Source organism: Rhinopithecus bieti, unplaced genomic scaffold, assembly GCF_001698545.2.
Source record: "Rhinopithecus bieti isolate Rb0 unplaced genomic scaffold, ASM169854v2 scaffold_13262, whole genome shotgun sequence".
In the NCBI taxonomy this organism is placed as follows: domain Eukaryota; kingdom Metazoa; phylum Chordata; class Mammalia; order Primates; family Cercopithecidae; genus Rhinopithecus; species Rhinopithecus bieti.
The window spans coordinates 1,959,190-1,978,624 of NW_016808004.1; the positions used below are offsets into that span (position 1 = coordinate 1,959,190).

General features: G+C 49.9%; 1 protein-coding gene across 4 annotated transcripts in view; it reads right to left on the minus strand.

Annotated features, from left to right (window-relative positions):
- Positions 1–5,378: 5,378 nt before the first annotated feature.
- Positions 5,379–19,435, minus strand: part of DAPK2 (death associated protein kinase 2) — a 141,634-nt gene continuing 127,577 nt past the window's right edge. For all 4 annotated transcript variants that reach the window (XR_001887827.1, XM_017884975.1, XM_017884972.1 and 1 more), the window contains 3 exons: positions 10,117–10,206; positions 9,926–10,009; positions 5,379–6,056 (listed from right to left, as the gene is read on the minus strand). Coding sequence is in view for 3 of the 4 variants with exons in the window: in XM_017884975.1 (XP_017740464.1) it covers positions 5,976–6,056; positions 9,926–10,009; positions 10,117–10,206 (255 nt within the window). In the remaining variant the exon portion in view is untranslated. The remainder of the gene's footprint in view (positions 6,057–9,925; positions 10,010–10,116; positions 10,207–19,435) is intronic.

The window sequence follows — 19,435 nt, forward strand, 5'->3', positions numbered from 1 at the left end:
TTAATCACCTGGGTGCAGACGGGCTGAGTCCGAAAAGAGAGTCAGCGAAGGGAGATAAGGGTGGGGCTGTTTTATAGGATTTGGGTAGGAAAAGGAAAATTACAGTCAAAGGGGGGTTGTTCTCTGGCGGGCAGGAGTGGGGGGTCACAAGGTGCTCAGTGGGGGAGCTTTTTGAGCCAGGAGGAGTCAGGCACAAGATAATGTAATTGCTTAAGGCAAGGACCGGGTTCACGCCATTCTCCTGCCTCAGACTTCCGAGCAGCTGGGACTACAGGCGCCCGCCACCTCGCCCGGCTAGTTTTTTGTATTTTTAGTAGAGACGGGGTTTCGCCGTGTTAGCCAGGATGGTCTCAATCTCCTGACCTCGTGATCCGCCCGTCTCGGCCTCCCAAAGTGCTGGGATTACAGGCTTGAGCCACTGCGCCTGGCCCATTTTCACTTCTTTTGTGGTGGAATGTCATCAGTTAAGGCGAGGCAGGGCATTTTCACTTCTTTCGTGATTCTTCAGTTACTTCAGGCCATCTGGGCTTATACATGCAAGTCACAGGGGATACGATGGCTTGGCTTGGGCTCAGGCCTGACAGCTAATATGTAAGTTAGAAAGCATTCTAATAAATAGAACTTGCAGGAGCCCACCATGAACTCAGTGTTGACTGGAACACTGCCAACAGCCCAGCGCCCACCCTTGTCCTCCTCCCCATCTCAGCCACCCAGATGTAAGTTTCATCCTGAATTTTGAGAGTATTCCCTTGCTTTTAAAATTCAATTTTAGGCCAGGTGTGGTGGCTCACACCTGTAATCCCAACACTTTGGGAAGCTGAGGCAGATGGATGACCTGGGGTCAGAAGTTCAAGCCCAGCCTGGCTAACATGCTGAAACCCCGTCTCTACTAAAAATACAAAATCAGCTGGGCGTGGTGGCGGGCACCTGTAATCCCATCTAGAAGACAGGAGAATCACTTGAACGCGGAAGACGGAGGTTGCAGTGAGCTGAGATTACGCCGTTACACTCCAGCCTGGGCAACTAGAAACTGTGTCTCAAAAATTAATTAATTTTATCACATTCACATGTATCCCTAAACAACTTATGGCATAGTTTGTGAGCTTTTAAAAAAGAGTATAATAGTGTACATGGTTCTCTGGGATTACTTTTTCATTGAACACTACTTCTCCAGGAAAAGTAGAGAAGAATGTGGATTTGAGGGTAGGCAAAGCTGGGCTAGAATCCCGATTCTAAGTACTCCAGCTGTGTGACTGCATATGCAAATTTCCTCACTCCGCGGAATCTCAGCTGCATCATATAAATGGGGCTCTCATTTCCCTTACAAGACTAGGACGAGGACTAAAGGAAATGTATGCAAAATGTTCCTGTTGCAGAGCAGAGTTTAAACAATTATTATGAGCTTCATTTTTTTTCTTTCACTCTTCCTCTAGCTTAGGGGTGGAGGATCACTGATCCATAGAGGAAAAAAATACTTAAAAAAATTTCTCCCTAGATAATATAATCAGCTGCTTTTTAGATTAAGAACTGGGAACATGAATTTTATTCAATAAGTAAATAAATTACTAAAATATATACTTCAGCTATATATTATAAATTGCTAATAGAGGAAGAGGGAGAGAAAAAGAACCAGTGGGAGAGGGAAAAACGGGAGGAGAGAAACTGTTAAGGGGAGCTCACCAATGGTGTGTCTGCTTTTTGAAATGTCAATTAACCATCGTTCACAGATCTTCAGCTGCTCAATCCTTAAGCCTATTAATATTTGCTTAGAATGGGATCGTCTCAGCAGACCACCAAGGAAGATATTGTCCTTGGGGGTGCAGCTACAGTGAATCGAACAATGTTAGGATGAAATCAAGTTGGGGACTCGATGGAAGGAAAGTTCTCCAATCCTATGCCAGATAAAATTCCCTGTGAGATACGAGTCCTCAAGTTAGTTCTTTCACATGTACTTACTTTGATTGTCTGTGGAGTCCAGGGCCTGACTTTTCCTTCATAGAGATGTTGTAGCTCACCTTACCGTATGGCTTTTGTCATGCGCATCCGTGTGAAGAGACCACCAAACAGGCTTTGTGTGAGCAACATGGCTGTTTATTTCACCTGGGTGCAGATGGGCTGAATCCAAAAGAGAGTCAGCGAAGGGAGATAAGGGTGGGGCCGTTTTATAGGATTTGGGTAGGTAAAGGAAAATTACAGTCAAAGGGGGGTTGTTCTCTGGCGGGCAGGAGTGGGGTCACAAGGTGCTCAGTGGGGAGTTTTTTGAGCCAGGATGATCTAGGAAAAGGAATTTCACAAGATAATATCATCGCTTAAGGCAAGGACCGGCCATTTTCACTTCTTTTGTGGTGGAATGTCATCAGTTAAGGTGAGGCAGGGCATTTGCACTTCTTGTGTGATTCTTCAGTTACTTCAGGCCATCTGGGCGTATAGGTGCAAGTCACGGGATGCGATGGCTTGACTTGGGCTCAGACGCCTGACAGCTTTCATTTGCTTCCAAAATAAGGTTTTCAGCAAATAAATATACGAAGGGAAAAGGCAAAGGCAATCTAAGATTTGGAGTCAGGAAAGCTAGTGAGATTGACATCTAAATGCAACACACTAAAATATTTATATGGATATTTGTGAAATATTAATGCAGCATCCAACACTCACGTAAGCACACACTCTGGGGCAGGACCCCTCCAGACCTCTTGAAAGAATTGCATTTGGTATGGCTTTCGTCACTGGAATGTTCCATTTGCCTCTGAGGATGCTGTGGTCTCTTTCAGCCCTGAAAGTGTCAGCTGGTCAACACATCCTTCTTCAGAGTCAACAGAACACACGTGGTGTTCTGGGCACTCCGCGGTGCTCATCCTCACACCTGGGGGCCGCAGCCGTCCGCTAGCTGAGAGGCCACAGGGACTGGGCCCCTGTCTGGGAGGCGCATGGGTGCCTGGCTTCTGTCTGCTGGTCCTCAAAGTCATCCTCAAAGGATTGTACATCCTCAAAGGCCCCCCTCGGCCCACTGCCTGGCCCTGTGCTTCCCAAGGGCTTCTGGGAAACACAGCAGTGCCATCCAACATGAGAAAGCTGGGCTAAGAGGACTCTGTCAGCAGGGCTTTATATAACCTGGATGAGAAGAGGGCCAGGAGGAGATATGGGCATGATGGAGTCCTGGTTTCCCAGGGCTTAGAGAACGTGGACCCCTTTAGGACAGGGTCTGTGTCTGTCCTGCTCTGTTCCAACCCAGCATCTAGAACGGTGCCAAGCATACAGCAGGAGCCCAGTAAATACTGGTTCCCTGACTGCCTTGCAGCCTGTGGGGGTAGGCTGCTGAGATGCCCCCATCCAGGGGCAGTGTCCTTTACTGTGAAAGATGGGTAGAAGCAAGTGTGTCAATTTATTCCTTTTCCAAGAATGAAGGATGCGGCAAGCAACAGTCAAGAATAGATGAGACTCGTTAACAATGAGGCAAAGCGAATGGTTCATCCTTTCCTGCAAGGTACACCGCAGTTTATCAGCTGAAGAAGTGAGCACTATTACTAGGGGCCAGAAAGTCTGGGCTTTCATCAGACATTTTCACAAATTTGTTGCGTGAAGCACTAGTCACTTCCTCTCTCTAGGCATCGGTTTCCTCTTCAGTGAAACGTAGTGGTTGGGCTAGACTAGTTGTAAAAGGCTAACTTTCTGATCAAGACTGGGTTCGTCAAAGGTCTTCCCTGCTCTCCTTCCTAGCAGGAGGGCAGTCCCCCACCCCATTACCATAAGTGACTTCCTAGGAGCTCCCAGTGAGCCCTGTTCCAGAACACGCCCTGCTGATTTTTGTAACCAACCACAGCCAAGAGCCCCTTGCAGGCCCAGGGCCCTCACCCACAGTTGGCAGTTCTTGGCCTCTGCTCTCCTTCCAGGGTGGAGGGAGGCACAGGACTGTTTCTACCTGAGATCTGGGGAAGCTCAAGAAGTCCAGGTCAGCTGCTAAGCTTTCTGCAACCAGCTTGTGGGCTCACTCCATTTCTGGCTGGACACTTCTCTGAAACTAGGTTGCCTTGCTGTTCCTGTGGGGCCATTTTGCTCTGGACCCATCCACTGTCTGCTGACAAAGGGAACTGGGACCTCTTTCCCCAGGACCCTTTCCTTTTAATAATAGTTTGCCCCTCTGTCCTTCCTGGCTCACTTCCTCAGCTCAGTTTCCTCACCTTCTAAAACTTCTCTTTCAGCCTCTTCCCACATACTTTCCCAACCTCCTGGCCTCGCCCTGACTTTATTTCTGACTTCCATGGGTCGTCTCTTGAGTCTGCTCAGCAACACTGTTCTTGTGGCCTGAAAAACAGGGCCCACATTTCGATGCCATTGAGTGAACTTCCCTTGCCATTTCCAAGGGGCCAGGTCATCCGTCTCTTTCTCCTCTCCCTTCTCCCCGTGGATCCTTCTTTGCCCTTCTCCACCTACATCGTTAGGAATTCTCCTGCCCCCATCTTGGCAGGTGTACATTTTGCTAGGGCTGCCATAACAAAGTACCACAGACTGAGTAGCTTAAAAGACAGAAGTTTATTTTCTTACAAATTTTGAGGCCAGAGTCTAAGATTGAGGTGTCAGCAGGGTTGGTTTCCTCTGAGGCCCCCCTCCTTAGTCTGTTGATGGCTATTCCCCCTCCCACTCCTGGGCCTTCACGTGGTCTTTCTTGCGTGTCCTACCCTCCCCTTCTTATAATTATATTGCATCAGGGCCCACACCCGTGAGCTCATTTTAATTTAAGTGCCTTTCTAAAGACCCCATCTCCAAATACAGTGATATTCTGTGGTACCGAGGGTTAAGACTTCAACACAGGAATTTTAGGGAGACACACTCAGCCCCTAACAGCAGGAGTGGTGGCAGTGAGGTAGAGGGAGCACGGGCATGTTCGTGTCTGGCAACCTTTTTTTCTTTGGATACGGTCTCTCTCTGTCACCCAGGCTAGAGTGCAGGGGTGTGATCTCAGCTCACTGCAGCCTCGACCTTCTGGGCTTAAGCAATGCTCTTGCCTCAGCCCCTGGAGTAGCTGGGATGCCAGGTGCCCACCACTACACCTGGCTAATTTTTTGCAAAGACTGGGTTTTGCCATGTTGCCCAGGGTGGTCTCCAACTCCTGAGCTCAAGCAGTTCCCCTGCCTCGGACTGCCAAAGCGCAGGGATTACAGGCATGAGCCACCACTCCCAGTCTCTGGGTGGATTCTCTTGAACTGGACACCTTCCTGTTAGGGAAGTAAGGAGGAGGCACGCCCACTGCAGGCCTGCGGGGACAGTGCAGGAGGACCTTCTGAGATTCTGTCCACTCAGCACCCCACTGCGTGCCCCCCCAGAGTCACAGGCACACGGGCTAAAGGAAATCAGATGGGAGTAGCCCTAAAAGAAGCCGAGCATCAGGTAAACCAGAAGTTTAATAAAAATGAGCAAAATGACAACATGGCGGGCCAGCAATGGGCTGCTTCAGAAGGTCTGAGGTGTTGGTCATCCTGACATCCTGGCTTCCGTGGTTCTGGGAGGTCACAGGATTGGTCCCTCACACCCAAGGTTCACTTTCCTCAATCACCCTGTTCCCAATGGGGAGGACTGTGTCTTCCTGGTGTAATTTTTGGCCAGGCTGGTTCTGAACCCCCTCAGCCTGTGAGGAAGGCTGCCTGAGTCTGACCTTCACCGTGTGATGATGAGGATGTCCTTTATATTGTTTTCCTAAGTCCACACCCCTATCCCAGGCTCTGAGGATGACAGACAGAGGAAAGCCCATTTTATGGAGAATTAAGAGCTTTGGGAAAGTCGGAGCCTCCTCCACAGGAGACAGCCACGGCTCCCAGGGTCTCCTGGCTCGCCTGCAAGCTCTTCTGAATTCTGTGGGCCCACCTCTCTTGCGAAGTGCTCAGGATGTCCGGGTGCTGGTGCTGAGCTAGGTCCAAGAGTCTGCACAGAAGGGAGCGCCGCTGGGCCCAGACTTCCCTGGCAGCCACTGCAGGCCAGGCCAGTTAGGAGGTGCTGCTCCTCCTCCGCGGGTGGAGGGCTTTCCTCCTGGCGATGTCCTCCTCAGTGTCACTCTCACAGTTCCTCTGGAGAAAACAAAGAGAAAGAGGTCCAGGGCAGGAGGATCATAAGATGCCAGGAATGGGGCTGTGCCGGGCAACCTGGGTTGATTCACCTGGGCCAGGGGACTGCAAGCCAGGGAGGCGGGTGGTGAAAGCAAGCCTGTTGCGCCATCCAGGGGTTGGGGGAGGGGAGGGATCTGAAATGAGGCTAGACCAGCTACTTTGAGGAAGGACACTCCCAGGAGGAAGGAAAGCAGCAGGGCATCTAAGGGAAACCAGACATCAGGAGAGGCCAAATTATAATAAAGAAAATTACATCTAGTTCCCCTTGAGGCTGCCACATAATCAAGGCCACTTGGCTGAGTGGTCTGTGGCTGCTGGGTCTCCTGAGCTCGGCCTAGAGAGACTGGAGGATGGCCATGAGCCACAGGGTCCTCCCCATGCTCTGACAGCCACCATCCCATGCCCCTTCTTCTTTGATGGGCTGCACCTTTAGCCACCTTGCCCAGTTTTTCCAGGGAAATGACTTCTGAGCTCCATTTTTATAAAAGAGGAAATGAGTCTAAAGTACTGTCTGTTAGCTCCTACATGGCAAACCAGAGCTGAGGCAGCCACCCTGAGGCCAAAATGTCTTTTCATCCAAGTCTTGATAATCTAATATAATTATTAAAATTATTAAAAGAAGTACTAATCCACAATGACTTCGGTCCTAAAATATCTGTTGTCCAATGTCCAATTTCAGTGCTTTTTTTTTTTATTGAGACAGTTATACTCTTGTTGCTCAGGCTGGAGTGCAATGGCGTGATCTCGGCTCACTGCAACCTCCGCCTCCCGGGTCCTGGTTCAAGCAGTTCTCGTGCCTCAGCCTCCTGAGTAGCTGGGATTACAGGCACGTGCCACCACACACAGCTAATTTTTGTATTTTTAGTAAAGACGGGGTTTCACCATGTTGGCCAGGCTGGTCTCGAAATCCTGACCTCGTGATCCACCCACCTCAGCCTCCCAAAGTGCTGGGATTACAGGAGTGAGCCACTGCGCTCAGCTTTTTTTTTTTTTTTTTTTAAAGGAAAGTCCCTTTGGGAAAACTGTATAACAGATATCTGGGACCCAACCCTTTTCCACTTCTAGGATGAAACTTTGAGCTGATGATGCTTGCTGTTTGAGTAAAAAGAGTACTATTTAAGAATATTTGGCCAGGCGCGGTGGCTCAAGCCTGTAATCCCAGCACTTTGGGAGGCCGAGACGGGCGGATCATGAGGTCAGGAGATCGAGACCATCCTGGCTAACACTGTGAAACCCCGTCTCTACTAAAAAATACAAAAAACTAGCCGGGCGAGGTGGCGGGTGCCTGTAGTCCCAGCTACTCGGGAGGCTGAGGCAGGAGAATGGCGTAAACCCAGGAGGCGGAGCTTGCAGTGAGCTGAGATCTGGCCACTGCACTCCAGCCTGGGCGACAGAGCGAGATTCCGTCTCAAAAAAAAAAAAAAAAAAAGAATATTTGTACAAGAACAAAAGTTTGGAAAGAAATTGACATTCTTTTTGGCTGGGCACGGTGGCTCACGCCTGTAATCCCACCATTTAGGGAGGCCAAGGTGGGCGGATCACCTGAGGTCAGGGGTTCGAGACCAGCCCAGCCAACATGGCAAAACCCCATCTCCACTAAAAATACAAAAATTAGCCGGGCATGGTGGTGCAGGCCTGTAACCCCAGTTAATCAGGAGGCTAAGGCAGGAGAATCTCTTGAACCCGGGAGGCGGAGGTCTCAGTGAGCTGAGATGGCGCCACTGCACTGCAGCCTGGGAGACAGAGTAAGACTGTCTCAAAAAAAAAAAAAAAAAAAAAAAAAATTGGCATTCTTCTCAATTACTCTGGTCCTCTCTCCCCACAGATTGCATCTGTCAGGGAAGCAGGGCCAGTGGCTCAGCCTGTGAGGCATGCCCACCATCTGCCACTCATCCTCCGAGGCCTTTTCCCCTTCCTCCAGCCTGAGCCAGCTGGAAATCCAAGGTCAAGATCAACTTTAGCCAAATACATCCTAGACCAAGCCCGGCTATAACAATAAAAATAACTCAAGCTCTGCTGAATAGCAACTTTTTAGCATGAGTCAGAGCCAGACAGTAAAAAAATAAGCTGGGTGAAGTCTGCTTGTCATTATCAGGGATTCTCAGAGGGACAGCGGTCCAATCCCCTTCATAGGAGATGAGGAAAGCAGCCAGAGCAGGCACAAGGCTTGGCCAAAGCCACACAGTTGTTTGGGGCCTCTGGACCATAAATCCTCAAGTGCTGGCAAGAGATCACGCTGAAGAGAGAAGACCCCAGGCTGTGTGGAGGGAGTGGGCACAGCAGGGCTGTCCTGGGTCTAGCCGTGCACCATGAGGCTGTTCAGCCCTCTTAGGCACCCACCTCCCAGTCCCTCCCTGAGCAGGGCATCCCCTTCTGTCCTAACCTGTGGCATCCCAGACACTCCTGAGCACCCTATACCACACTCCGTAAGTGGGGAGAGGGGCTGTGCGGGGAACCCCTACTAACTGCATTTTAAAGTCTACAGGAGGATTTTATTTTTTTAATTTTTAAATTTAATTTTCTTTAGAGGTAGGGTCATGCTCTGTTGCCCAGGCTGCAATGCAGTGGCGTGATCATAATTCACTGTAACCTTTAACTCCTGGGCTCACATGATCCTCCCACCTCAGCTCCCTGAGTAGCTAGGACTATAGGTGCACGTCACCATACCTGGCTCATTTTGTTTGTTTTGTTTTGTAGAGTCAGGGTCTCACTATGTTGCCCAGGCTGGTCTTTAACTCCTGGCCTCAACTGAACCTCCCGCCTCAGCCACCCAAAGTGCTGGGATTATAGGCACGAACCACTACTGCTAGCCTACAGGAGGGTTTTAAGCAACAACAGTAATTGCTAACACTTACTGACCACTTACATACCAGGCTGTAAGAATGTGTCATTATTGGGCGGGCACGGTGGCTCATGCCTGTAATCCCAGCACTTTGGGAGGCCAAGGTGGGCAGATCACCTGAAGTCGGGAGTTCAGGACCAGCCTGACCAACACGGAGAAACCCCAACTCTACTAAAAATATAAAATTAGCTGGCTGTGGTGGCGCATGCCTGTAATCCCAGCTACTCGGGAGGCTGAGGCAGAAGAATCGCTTGAACCTGGGAAGTGGAGGTTGTGGTAAGCCGAGATCACACCATTGTACTCCAGCCTGGGCAAGAAGAGCGAAAATCAGTCTTTAAAAAAAAAAAAGAATATATCATTATTTAACCTTTAGGAACTATTATTAACCCTATTTTACAAATGATGAAATCTCAGCACAGAGAGGTTAAGTAATTTCCTCAAGGTCACACAGTAAGTGGCAGATTTGAATCCTGGCACTCTGACTCCAGAGGCCACCCTCTTCACCAGTGTATTCTGTTACGAGCTACTCCTTTTAAATATATACAAAATGGCAATAAAGCAATCAAATATAAGATCTTGTCTAAATATTATGATGATGGTAATCTGAAGCAAAGCAGACATGGAAATATGGAAAAGAGAACGTAAAGCTCCCATTCTAAAGCAGCTTTTGGGTTGTGTCAGAAACACGTCTGAGGCTGTCTGTGGTCAGCTGGCAGCAGCAGCCCCTCTGAAGGCCCACCGGGAAAGGATGGGAGATCCTCCAGGAGTTCACGCTGCCGCATCCGCCCTCCCCTCCCGGCACCACCCAGAGGTCCCCACATTCCTCTGAGGATCACACTTCAGCCTTCAGGGAAGAGGACTGGGCCAGCAGAACTGGCTGGAAACAGTGAACACCCACCTGCCTTGCGAGGGGGAAGGGAACTCACTCATCCCTGAGCTCCAGGCTACCCCAGAATTCTGCCCAAGAAGAGGGCACGCATTTACCCACCAGGTCCTCATCTGGCCTCAAGTGCACCTTCTTCATCAGCGAGCGGGTGAGGTGGTTGCACAGGGACACAATGCTGAAGGAGAGCTGAGGGAGGCAGAGGAAAGGAACGCCCAGGTGAGAATGTGCACGGAGACCCAGGAGAGCCAGAAACCCCGCCCAGGTCCCCCAGGCCACCCCAGGCCTGGACACACCTTCCACCGCCGGCGGACATACTGCTTCTTGAAGTTCTCCAGATTGACCACAGACTCCCTGCGCACCATGGCTTGCTGGTTGTCCACCGGCTGAAAGACAAAGCAGAGCATGGCAGCTGCTGCTGGGCTTCAGACAGCAGCCACCCTCCTTGCCGCAGAACCCCCCACCCACCGCATGCCCACCGCCCTTGGCTTGACCCTGGCATCTCCCCACCAGGCGGGGCACACTGTGGGAGCATCACAGTCAGGGCAACAGCTACACATGTCTCAGCTGTTCAGGAGATGCCTCTCAGCTATTATTACCACAGCCTGACACATAGGCAGCCTTGGCTGGAGGCTCAGCAGCTCCTGAAGGGGAACGGCAGGAGGCAGGGGCTTCAGTCACACATCACTTTGGGGAGAGGGTCATTTTACAGCAGTCTGGGATGCCTTCTGGGCACTGGGGCGATTCTGGGCTTAGCAAAACAAATGCCTTGTTGGTAGATAGAGAATTCATACTCCATTAAAAAATAAATGGAAGGAAATAAGGGCTCTGATGAAAGTCAAGAGGTGACAGGATGTGCAGTTGCTTTTCACAGGCTGGCAATCAAAGCTCAGCTTAAATCTTGACTTCTCCAAGAAGCTTGGGATGGTTTCTCTGAGCCTCAGTTTCCCCATCTGTAATATGGGGATAATAATATGTCACAGGGTTAAGAATTATATGATCACGGCCGGGCGCGGTGGCTCAAGCCTGTAATCCCAGCACTTTGGGAGGCCGAGATGGGCGGATCACGAGGTCAGGAGATCGAGACCATCCTGGCGAACATGGTGAAACCTCGTCTCTACTAAAAAATACAAAAAACTAGCCGGGCGAGGTGGCGGGCGCCTGTAGTCCCAGCTACTCGGGAGGCTGAGGTGGGAGAATGGCGTAAACCCGGGAGGCGGAGCTTGCAGTGAGCTGAGATCCGGCCACTGCACTCCAGCCTGGGCGACAGAGCGAAGACTCTGTCTCAAAAAAAAAAAAAAGAAAAAGAATTATATGATCACGCATATATAAAGTGCTTAGCCCAGCACCACTCAATACATAGTAATAAGTTATAGTGAGCTTTCCTGCCTTCTCCATTCCCTCTTCAACTCCCCGCTTTTGTAAAATAAGGTTTTCTGAAATCAAGAGAGGTTTCAGGGGTTCTGTGAACAAAATGTGCTATATCCATACAAAGGAATATTAGTCAGAAATACTATTCATAAAAAATTGAGTCCAATACATTTTACAACACGGATGAACCTTAAAAACATTATGTTAAATGAAAAAAGCCAGACACAAAAGGCTACCTGCTGTATGATTCAATTGAAATAAAATGTCCAGAACAGACATATCCTTAGAAACAAAGCAGATGGGTAGCTGCCAGGGGCCAGGGAAAGGGGAGAATGGGGAATGGCTACTGAAGGGTATGACATTTCTTCCTGGGGTAATGTAAACATTCTGGAATTAGATAGTGATAATGGTTACACAACCCTGTGAGTATACTAAAAACCACTGAATTGTACATTTTAAAATGGTGAATTTTATAGTATGTACATCATAACTCAATTTTTAAAAGTTAGTGTGTATGTACAGACACGCATTTCTTTGGAGGATTGTTGATAGCTTTTATTGATTCTCAAAGGCCCCCATGACCTCAAGAAAATGAACTGCCCAGAATGATCCCAAAGGTCCTGGGCAGCTCTGGGTTTCTCTGTGCTCTGATAGCCTTCCTGCCGCAATGCCCCACTGGGCATCTGGTGAATGCTAAGCGAGCTTGCCCGTTGATTCCCAAGTGTGGGTCTTGTCTCCTAACCATGCTCTGAGCATGCCTCCACGCTTGATTTTTCATCATGGCATCAGGCACCAGAAGAAAGCCAGTGCACACTGCCGGCCACACTGCTCTGGAGCTGGCACCCTCTGGCAGGAGGTCCATCCCATGGCAGGCCCTGCCGCCCATCCTCCTGGAAGGCCTTCAAGTATTTCAAAGGCCAATTTCAGACATGATCTCCTCCAAGACAAATTTCAGAAAATCATGTCTCCCTCCCTGACATGAACAAAGCATGTGCTCCTTTATTAAGTCCAGCACCTGTCAGTCAGCCTTGCAGAGGATTCATCCCACTCCTGGAAAATGACTGGAGGGCACAGACTTTCTTCCTGTCTATGTCAGTGCCCCGTCCCCCACTCTCCTCCCAACCCAGAACCTACAACAGTGAGTGATTAATAGTTGTACAACTAAGTCGTTTCCCTGAGCTGTTGGAGAGACAAATTGGAATGAAATCCCAGGACCTGGGACCTACTCACTCCCACTGATGAGGGGCCCAGGTCACCTGGTCAGCCCAGTCACACCACCTTGAAAGGGTGTCAGGGCACAAAGGCTCCCCATGGCCCTGCCCAGGAGTCAGCAGGATGTAGAGCTCCACGGGCGGGGGTTGGGGTGACCCGGAGCTGGACGGGGAGTGCATGCCACCTGGAAGTGGATGGGAGATGAGAAACCAGGGGCTATTCACCCTTGAAACTGAAGCACAGTGCCTTGGGCCAAAGAGTGCAGAAGGAAAGACAGGAGGGGAAGGAGAAAGACAAGGAATGGGAAGGACGAGGCTGCCAGAGGAACCGCCAGGCCATGTCCAGTCCTCTAGATCCTGTCTTTAACTGTCACCCACTCTGTGCACCTGCGAGCCCAGCCCTGGGTCTAGTCCCCCTTGGAAGGGAGGCACAAAAGTAGGTGGAGGGTGACAAATCTGTGCTGAAGACCTTGCCTTTTTCCTTCTCCAAGCCTTCCAGTGGCTTCCCCGTGCTCTCTATACATCCCCATGAGCTCATGGAGACCCTCAAGGCCTGCACCCTCCACCCTGATTTTCTTTTCTTTTCTTTTTTTTTTTTTTAGACGGAATCTCACTCTGTCGCCCAGGCTGGAGTGCAGTGGCCGGATCTCAGCTCACTGCAAGCTCCGCCTCCCAGGTTTACGCCATTCTCCTGCCTCCGCCTCCCGAGTAGCTGGGACTACAGGCGCCCACCACCTCGCCTGGCTAGTTTTTTGTATTTTTTTAGTAGAGATGGGGTTTCACCGTGTTAGCCAGGATGGTCTCGATCTCCTGACCTCGTGATCCGCCCATCTCGGCCTCCCAAAGTGCTGGGATTACAGGCTTGAGCCACCGCACCCGGCCTCCACCCTGATTTTCTACCTCTCTCCTTCCTGTCCATTTGGCTCCCATCGCACAGGTCCACTTGCTGGTCTGTGAATCCAAAGTCTCTGGGTCTTTGCCCTTGCTCTCTCCTATATTCACTTTGTCACGTTGTTCAAGTCTTTGCTCAAATGTTATCTCCTCAGGGAAGCCTTCCTTGACCACCCTACATAAAGTAGCAATCCAGCTGCCCCCATGACTCACTATGCCGGAGTACTAAATCTTCATTACACGTGGTGCTACCTGATATTCTGTTCTGTTTTTTTTTTTTGTTTGTTTGTTTGTTTGTTTGTTTTTTTTTTTGAGACGGAGTCTCGCTCTGTCGCCCAGGCTGGAGTGCAGTGGCCGGACCTCAGCTCACTGCAAGCTCCGCCTCCCAGGTTTACGCCATTCTCCTGCCTCAGCCTCCCGAGTGGCTGGGACTACAGGCGCCTGCCACCTCGCCCGGCTAGTTTTTTGTATTTTTTTAGTAGAGACGGGGTTTCACCGTGTTAGCCAGGATGGTCTCGATCTCCTGACCTCGTGATCCACCCGTCTCGGCCTCCCAAAGTGCTGGGATTACAGGCTTGAGCCACCGCGCCCGGCCTCTGTTCTGTATTTATTCACATTCACTCCTCAGTATCCTTGGAGGGTTGGTTCTAGGACTGCCACAGATACCAAAATCCATGGATGCTCAAGTCCCTTATTATAAAATGGTGTGGTATTTGCATGTAACCTACACATACCCTCCCCTAATGCTTTAAATCTTCTCTAAATTACTTATAATAGCAAATATGATGTAAGTGCTATGTAAATAGTTATCACACTGTATTATTTGCATTTATTATTGTAATGTTATCTTTTTTACTTTTTGCATATTTTTGATCTGTGGTTGATTGAATCTGAGGATGTGGAACTTGCAGGTAGGGAGGGTTGACTGCTTGTTTTTTGTTAGTCCTCTCTCCCTCACACCTCCAAGCTCCTAGAATTTCCTTTCCAAGGTGCTTAGCACCCTCCCCAACCCATCAGTCGTTTCTAACTGTAACTTCACTGACATCTGCAATTCCCTTGGGCATGAATGATCTTTGAGCCTAACCCTCACAGGGGCACTTGCACCTCTCAAGGACAGTTTGCTGAGATGGGATTAGTAGACTCTGGAGGAGAAGAGATTTCTTTTTGTCCACTTACTGATTGGCACCCTCACCCAGGGGAGGAAGAGCTAAGCCCACGGCTGGAAGGTCAACATGCAGGTGTGGGGGATCTCGTTAATGAGAATCCCACCCGCCTCCTGGTCCAGCAGTGCCAGCCACTGAGCAGAGGGGCCCAGCTAAAATGTCAGGTGAGATCATCTTCCCAGAGGCTATTAATGGGAGGTGATGCAATTCTTTTGAGGGCCCTGTTTATAGCTACACACAACAGCACCAACCCTGAGGAGGCGGCCACGGGGCTATCAATCTGTCAGGCTGGCCTTTTCTAATCAATGGGCCTTCCTGGTTGTTAAGAGCCTCACTAAACGCTGATGCTGACATCTCAGCCTGGAAACATGTAAATTCTGCAGCAGAGGTGAAAATTCTGCAGCAAAATTGTTCCCAGAGGGAATGTGGCACAAATACTTTTGATTCAAGTGGGGGTGTGAGGGGAAGATGGAACTGTGTCCTGCCTTCTCCTGACCCGCCCCTCCCTGCAAACAGAAAGTGCCCGCCTTCTGGCCCTGTGGTCCATCTGTGATACCAGGGAGTCCCGGTGATTCTGACCAGGCTCCTAGGTGTGTGTTTGGTGTCTTGGAAAAAATGTCCAAAAGGGAAGCAAGAAGACAGAAAACTGTGGGATAGTCAAGTTTTGTTTATGCAGCTGCAAATGCCTTTGACAAAGTCCAGTGGGGTGTGCCAGGTCAGTACCAACACCCACAGGCAGGGGCAGGAAGCAGCAGCTGCTGCTAAGGCATGAAAAAGGAATCCTGGCTTTACAGAAGAGGCGACTCCCCCAACTCCACCCCACACACAACGATTTTCTCTAGATACTAGGCCTCCTTTAGGAACTGCAAGCAGATTGCACCTCCAACCCCCATCTGTGCCATCTCTCCAGCCCCTTACTCCAGTGAAAGCCAGGGCACTCTCACACCCACTTCTCTCGTGCCCAGGACCCCTCCCTGCTGCCCTTCCCTCAGTGGAGTTTTGCAGGTGGCACCCCTCCACCCCTTCCCTTCACTGGCTGTTTTGATGACTGAAGCCTGGGCTCTTCTGCCTTCACCCACCTGTTTTCCCAGGAAAGGAGCACATGGGGCTTGTGGGAGGCTTGAGTCTCTGCCTCCTCCTAAGTGGGAGGGGGAACTGCAGAAAGGCTGTGAGCCTGCAGGCTGTCCCCTACAGTGAACAAGCCAGTGGAAGGAGGCAGAAATATCCCTTTCCTTGCTTGGCCTGGTCTCACTTTTCTGAGTTAGGTCTCGACATGGATACGCTCTCTTTTTTATTCTTCTTCTACGGGACCATCAGTTTTCTGAGCAATTTTTTTCCCCAGGAAAAGCTCCAAACATTCTTCCTTTTGTACTGTTATAAAACCCAAGAGACTTGAGAGACGTAGCAACCAAATGCCACATGTGGACTGTTTGGATCCTGATTTGAACAAACCAGCTGTAATGGGACACTGTTGGGAGTGGTGGGGACATGTGAGTATGGAGTGGGAATTCAGATGAGATAAAGGAACTATTGCTGATTTTGTCAGGTGTGATAATGGCACGGGGTTATATTAAAAAGGAAGTCCTGGCTGGGTGCGGTGGCTCATGCTTGTAATCCCAGTACTTCGGGAGGCCGAGGCAGGCAGATCACCTGAGGTCAGGAGTTCAAGACTAGCCTGGCCAACATGGTGAAACCCCATCTCTAGTAAAAATACAAAAACTAGCCAGGTGTGGTGGTGGGTGCCTGTAATCTAAGCTACTTGGTAGGCTGAGGCAGGAGAAGAATCGCTTGAACCTGGGAGGTGGAGGTTGCAGTGAGCCAAGATTGCGCCATTGCACTCCAGCCTAGGCGACAAGAGTGAAACTCTGTCTCAAAAAAAAAAAAAAAAAGAAGAAGAAGAAGAAAATCCTTAGCAGAGATTTATGCTGGAGAATTTATGAGTTACATAAGTCTGAAGTTTGCTTTAAAATACCCCAGAAGAAAAGTAATGGGAGAGATGAATGAAAGAGGACCCACATGACTTGATTCCTGCTGGAGCGGGGTCATAGGTCCTGGAATCCACTATCCCATTCCTTATACTTCTGTGCAAGTTTTGACAATTTTCCTGCTGAGGGGACCATAACAAAAAGTTTAAAAGTCTCTTTTAAATCTCTGTCATCTCCCTCTCTTTAATCTCCATTCAACTGTTCCAAGTTCCCAACCCCAGTCTGGGCTCATCCCCCCGCCCTTCCAGATTTCACTCATGCCTTCCTCAAGGGACACAGTTTGGGGGTGGAAGGGGGTGGTCACTGGTGGTCACTGGTGGGGACAGAGTCCCTGGGAAGGCCTCTTTTCTCTGCCACCCGCTTACCCTTTCTCAATCAGAATTCCTCTCTCCTTTGATTTCTAGGAGATGAGGAAGCTCTATTTTATCACTCACCACAGCTTTTCCCATCTAGTTGGCTGGGTCCCCATCTGCCCCAGACACTGAGTCTTTTATTTGAGGTTGTCTTGTCGTTGTCTGTAACCTCCCCCTGAGCCAGAGCACAATCAGTATTTGTTCAATGGCACTGCACCCTTCTGCAATGTGAACATGCCCACTGTGGGGTCAAGAATTTCACAGACCAAGGGAAAACAGCATCCAGTTCCACAGACATTTACAGAAAGTTGACAGTAGGGGTGACAGCTGGGCACACAGCCACCTCCAGCATGGGCCGGGCCACCTGTGCTGCATGATGGAGTGAGGTAGGAAGCCACCATCTTCATGATCACCTGCAGGGGTGGGGAGGGGGCCCATGGGGGAGACTCCGACTCTTTCTGCCATTATTCCTCTGCTTATTCCCTTCACTGCCAGGCTCCCGCAGCTGCAGAATCAATTACCAAACCATCACCCCACCTTCTGAGACACAGTCAGGCAATGCTAGGCTGTGAGCACCTGCCTCACAGCAGGGACAGGCAGCTGCCTTCCCCAAGGGCCAGTTCACCAGCTTCCTTGAGAATCGTTATTCAGGGCAATGTCATACACTCACTTTCCCCTCCCAAACAGCCCAGGATGGTGTTTGAACAGAGCACAGAAGCCAACCTTTCATTTGCAGGCTGGGCTGGACTCAGTGGCTCATGCCTGTAATTCCAGCACTTTGGGAGGCTGAGGTGGGTGGATCACCTGAGGTCAGGAGTTCAAGACTAGCCTGATCAATATGGTGAAACCCCATGTCTACTAAAAATACAGAAATTAGCCGGGTGTGGTGGTACACACCTGTAGTCTCAGCTACTCAGGAGACCGAGGCAGGACAATTGCTTGAACCTGGGAGGCAGAGGTTGGCGTGAGCCGAGATCATGCCACTGCACTCCAGCCTGGACAACACAGTGAGACTGTCCCCCCACCCAAAAAAAAAAAAAAAAAATTTGCAATTTATTGAATTAAAAATCCTCAATGGCAGAGGGGCTGCCCACAGAGCAGCACCCACAAGCCTTCCCTCCTCTAGGCACCAGCGAAACAGTCCACTCCCATAGCCCTTCCCGCCATTGTTAGCCCTCAACAGTGTTGTAAAAAGTCAGCTGAGGGCGTGTGGGGAGCAGAGATAAGCAGGTCCTGTGGCTGCATCCCACAGGCCCCCTGGTCCCCCCAGCATCAGGTTCCGATGCTATGGGAGGACGGGACTTCGGCTGGCCAGGACACAGAAGAAGGTCATGGTCTCCTCTGCTTTCCCCAAAAGACTTGGGGGCATTTCTCAACTCTCTTTGTCTTTAGAAGCTCTTTGTACAGAGAAAGGCCTGTTTATGACACGTCTAAGTGAGAAGCAGTTACAATAACTGGACGTGAGCACAGAGAGGATGATCTCACTGCTGTAAGGAAAACCACTTAGAGTTCGGAGTCCAGCGTGGGGCCGACTAAACGGGTGACTCTCAGCACTGTGTGTAGCTGATCACGATTCTAAAATAACCACTTCTCCCTCCCTTTTCCCAATTTCCCCCATTCAAATCATTGCCGACATTTTACTCTTTTACTGTATTCTATTTTTATTTTTATTTTTTGAGACAGAGTCTCACTCTGTCACCCAGCCTGGAGTGCGGTGGTGCAATCTTGGCTCACTGCAACCTCCACCTTCCAGGTTCGAGAGATTCTCCTGCCTCAGCCTCCCGAGTATCCTGAGTAGCTGGCACTACAGGCACCCACCACCACGCCCAGCTAATTTTTATATCTTTAGTAGAGACAGGGTTTCTCCATGTTGGCCAGGCTAGTATCGCACTTCTGACTTCATTTGATCCACCCACCTCGGCCTCCCAAGGTGCTGGGATTACAGGCGTGAGCCACCACACTGGGCCTGCATTCTATTTTGACCTTCACTAAAGAGCTTGCCCTGTGTTGCCCCATCAGTGGCTTCCTCTCCTTAGAAACCTGGGTGTGTGAAGGTAAAGTTCTGTTAACACGACCAAAGGGACATTTAATATTTGCAGTGTCTCAGCACCAAATATGTATACAACTTCCTGTGACAGGGCAGGTAAGACCTTGCAGAGACTGTAGACAGGTCATTTGAACCAATGCTCTTGGGTGGGATGTAGGAAACGGAGCTTTTGTCATCTTTCATTGGTTCCAAGATGTACATTTTTGGATCTCTGAAGTCAGGAGGCATCTCCCAGATGATGGTATCATATTCTTACTGTTGGCCTGGAGAGAAGGCAGGCGCTCTGGAAGAGGACAGTACTGTTTCTGCTAGCCATCCAGGGCCACCCAGCCTCAGACTGTTGGATATTACATTCTCTGCTTGATGTTCTTTTGGATCACACTGATTGTACAAATTCAGAAAGCAAACCTGCATGAGTACCACCGGCTTGGGACTCCTGTTCTCAGGGGAGGATTTTTCACCCCCACTTAGTGTCAAGGTTGAGACACACGGGTTTCCTTGCTCCCCCTTTCTCATTTACCCTCTCACTGAGGGCATCACAGCTTTATTCGGTGGGGGTAGAGGGAGGTTCCTATTAGACTCCCCATCTTGGGC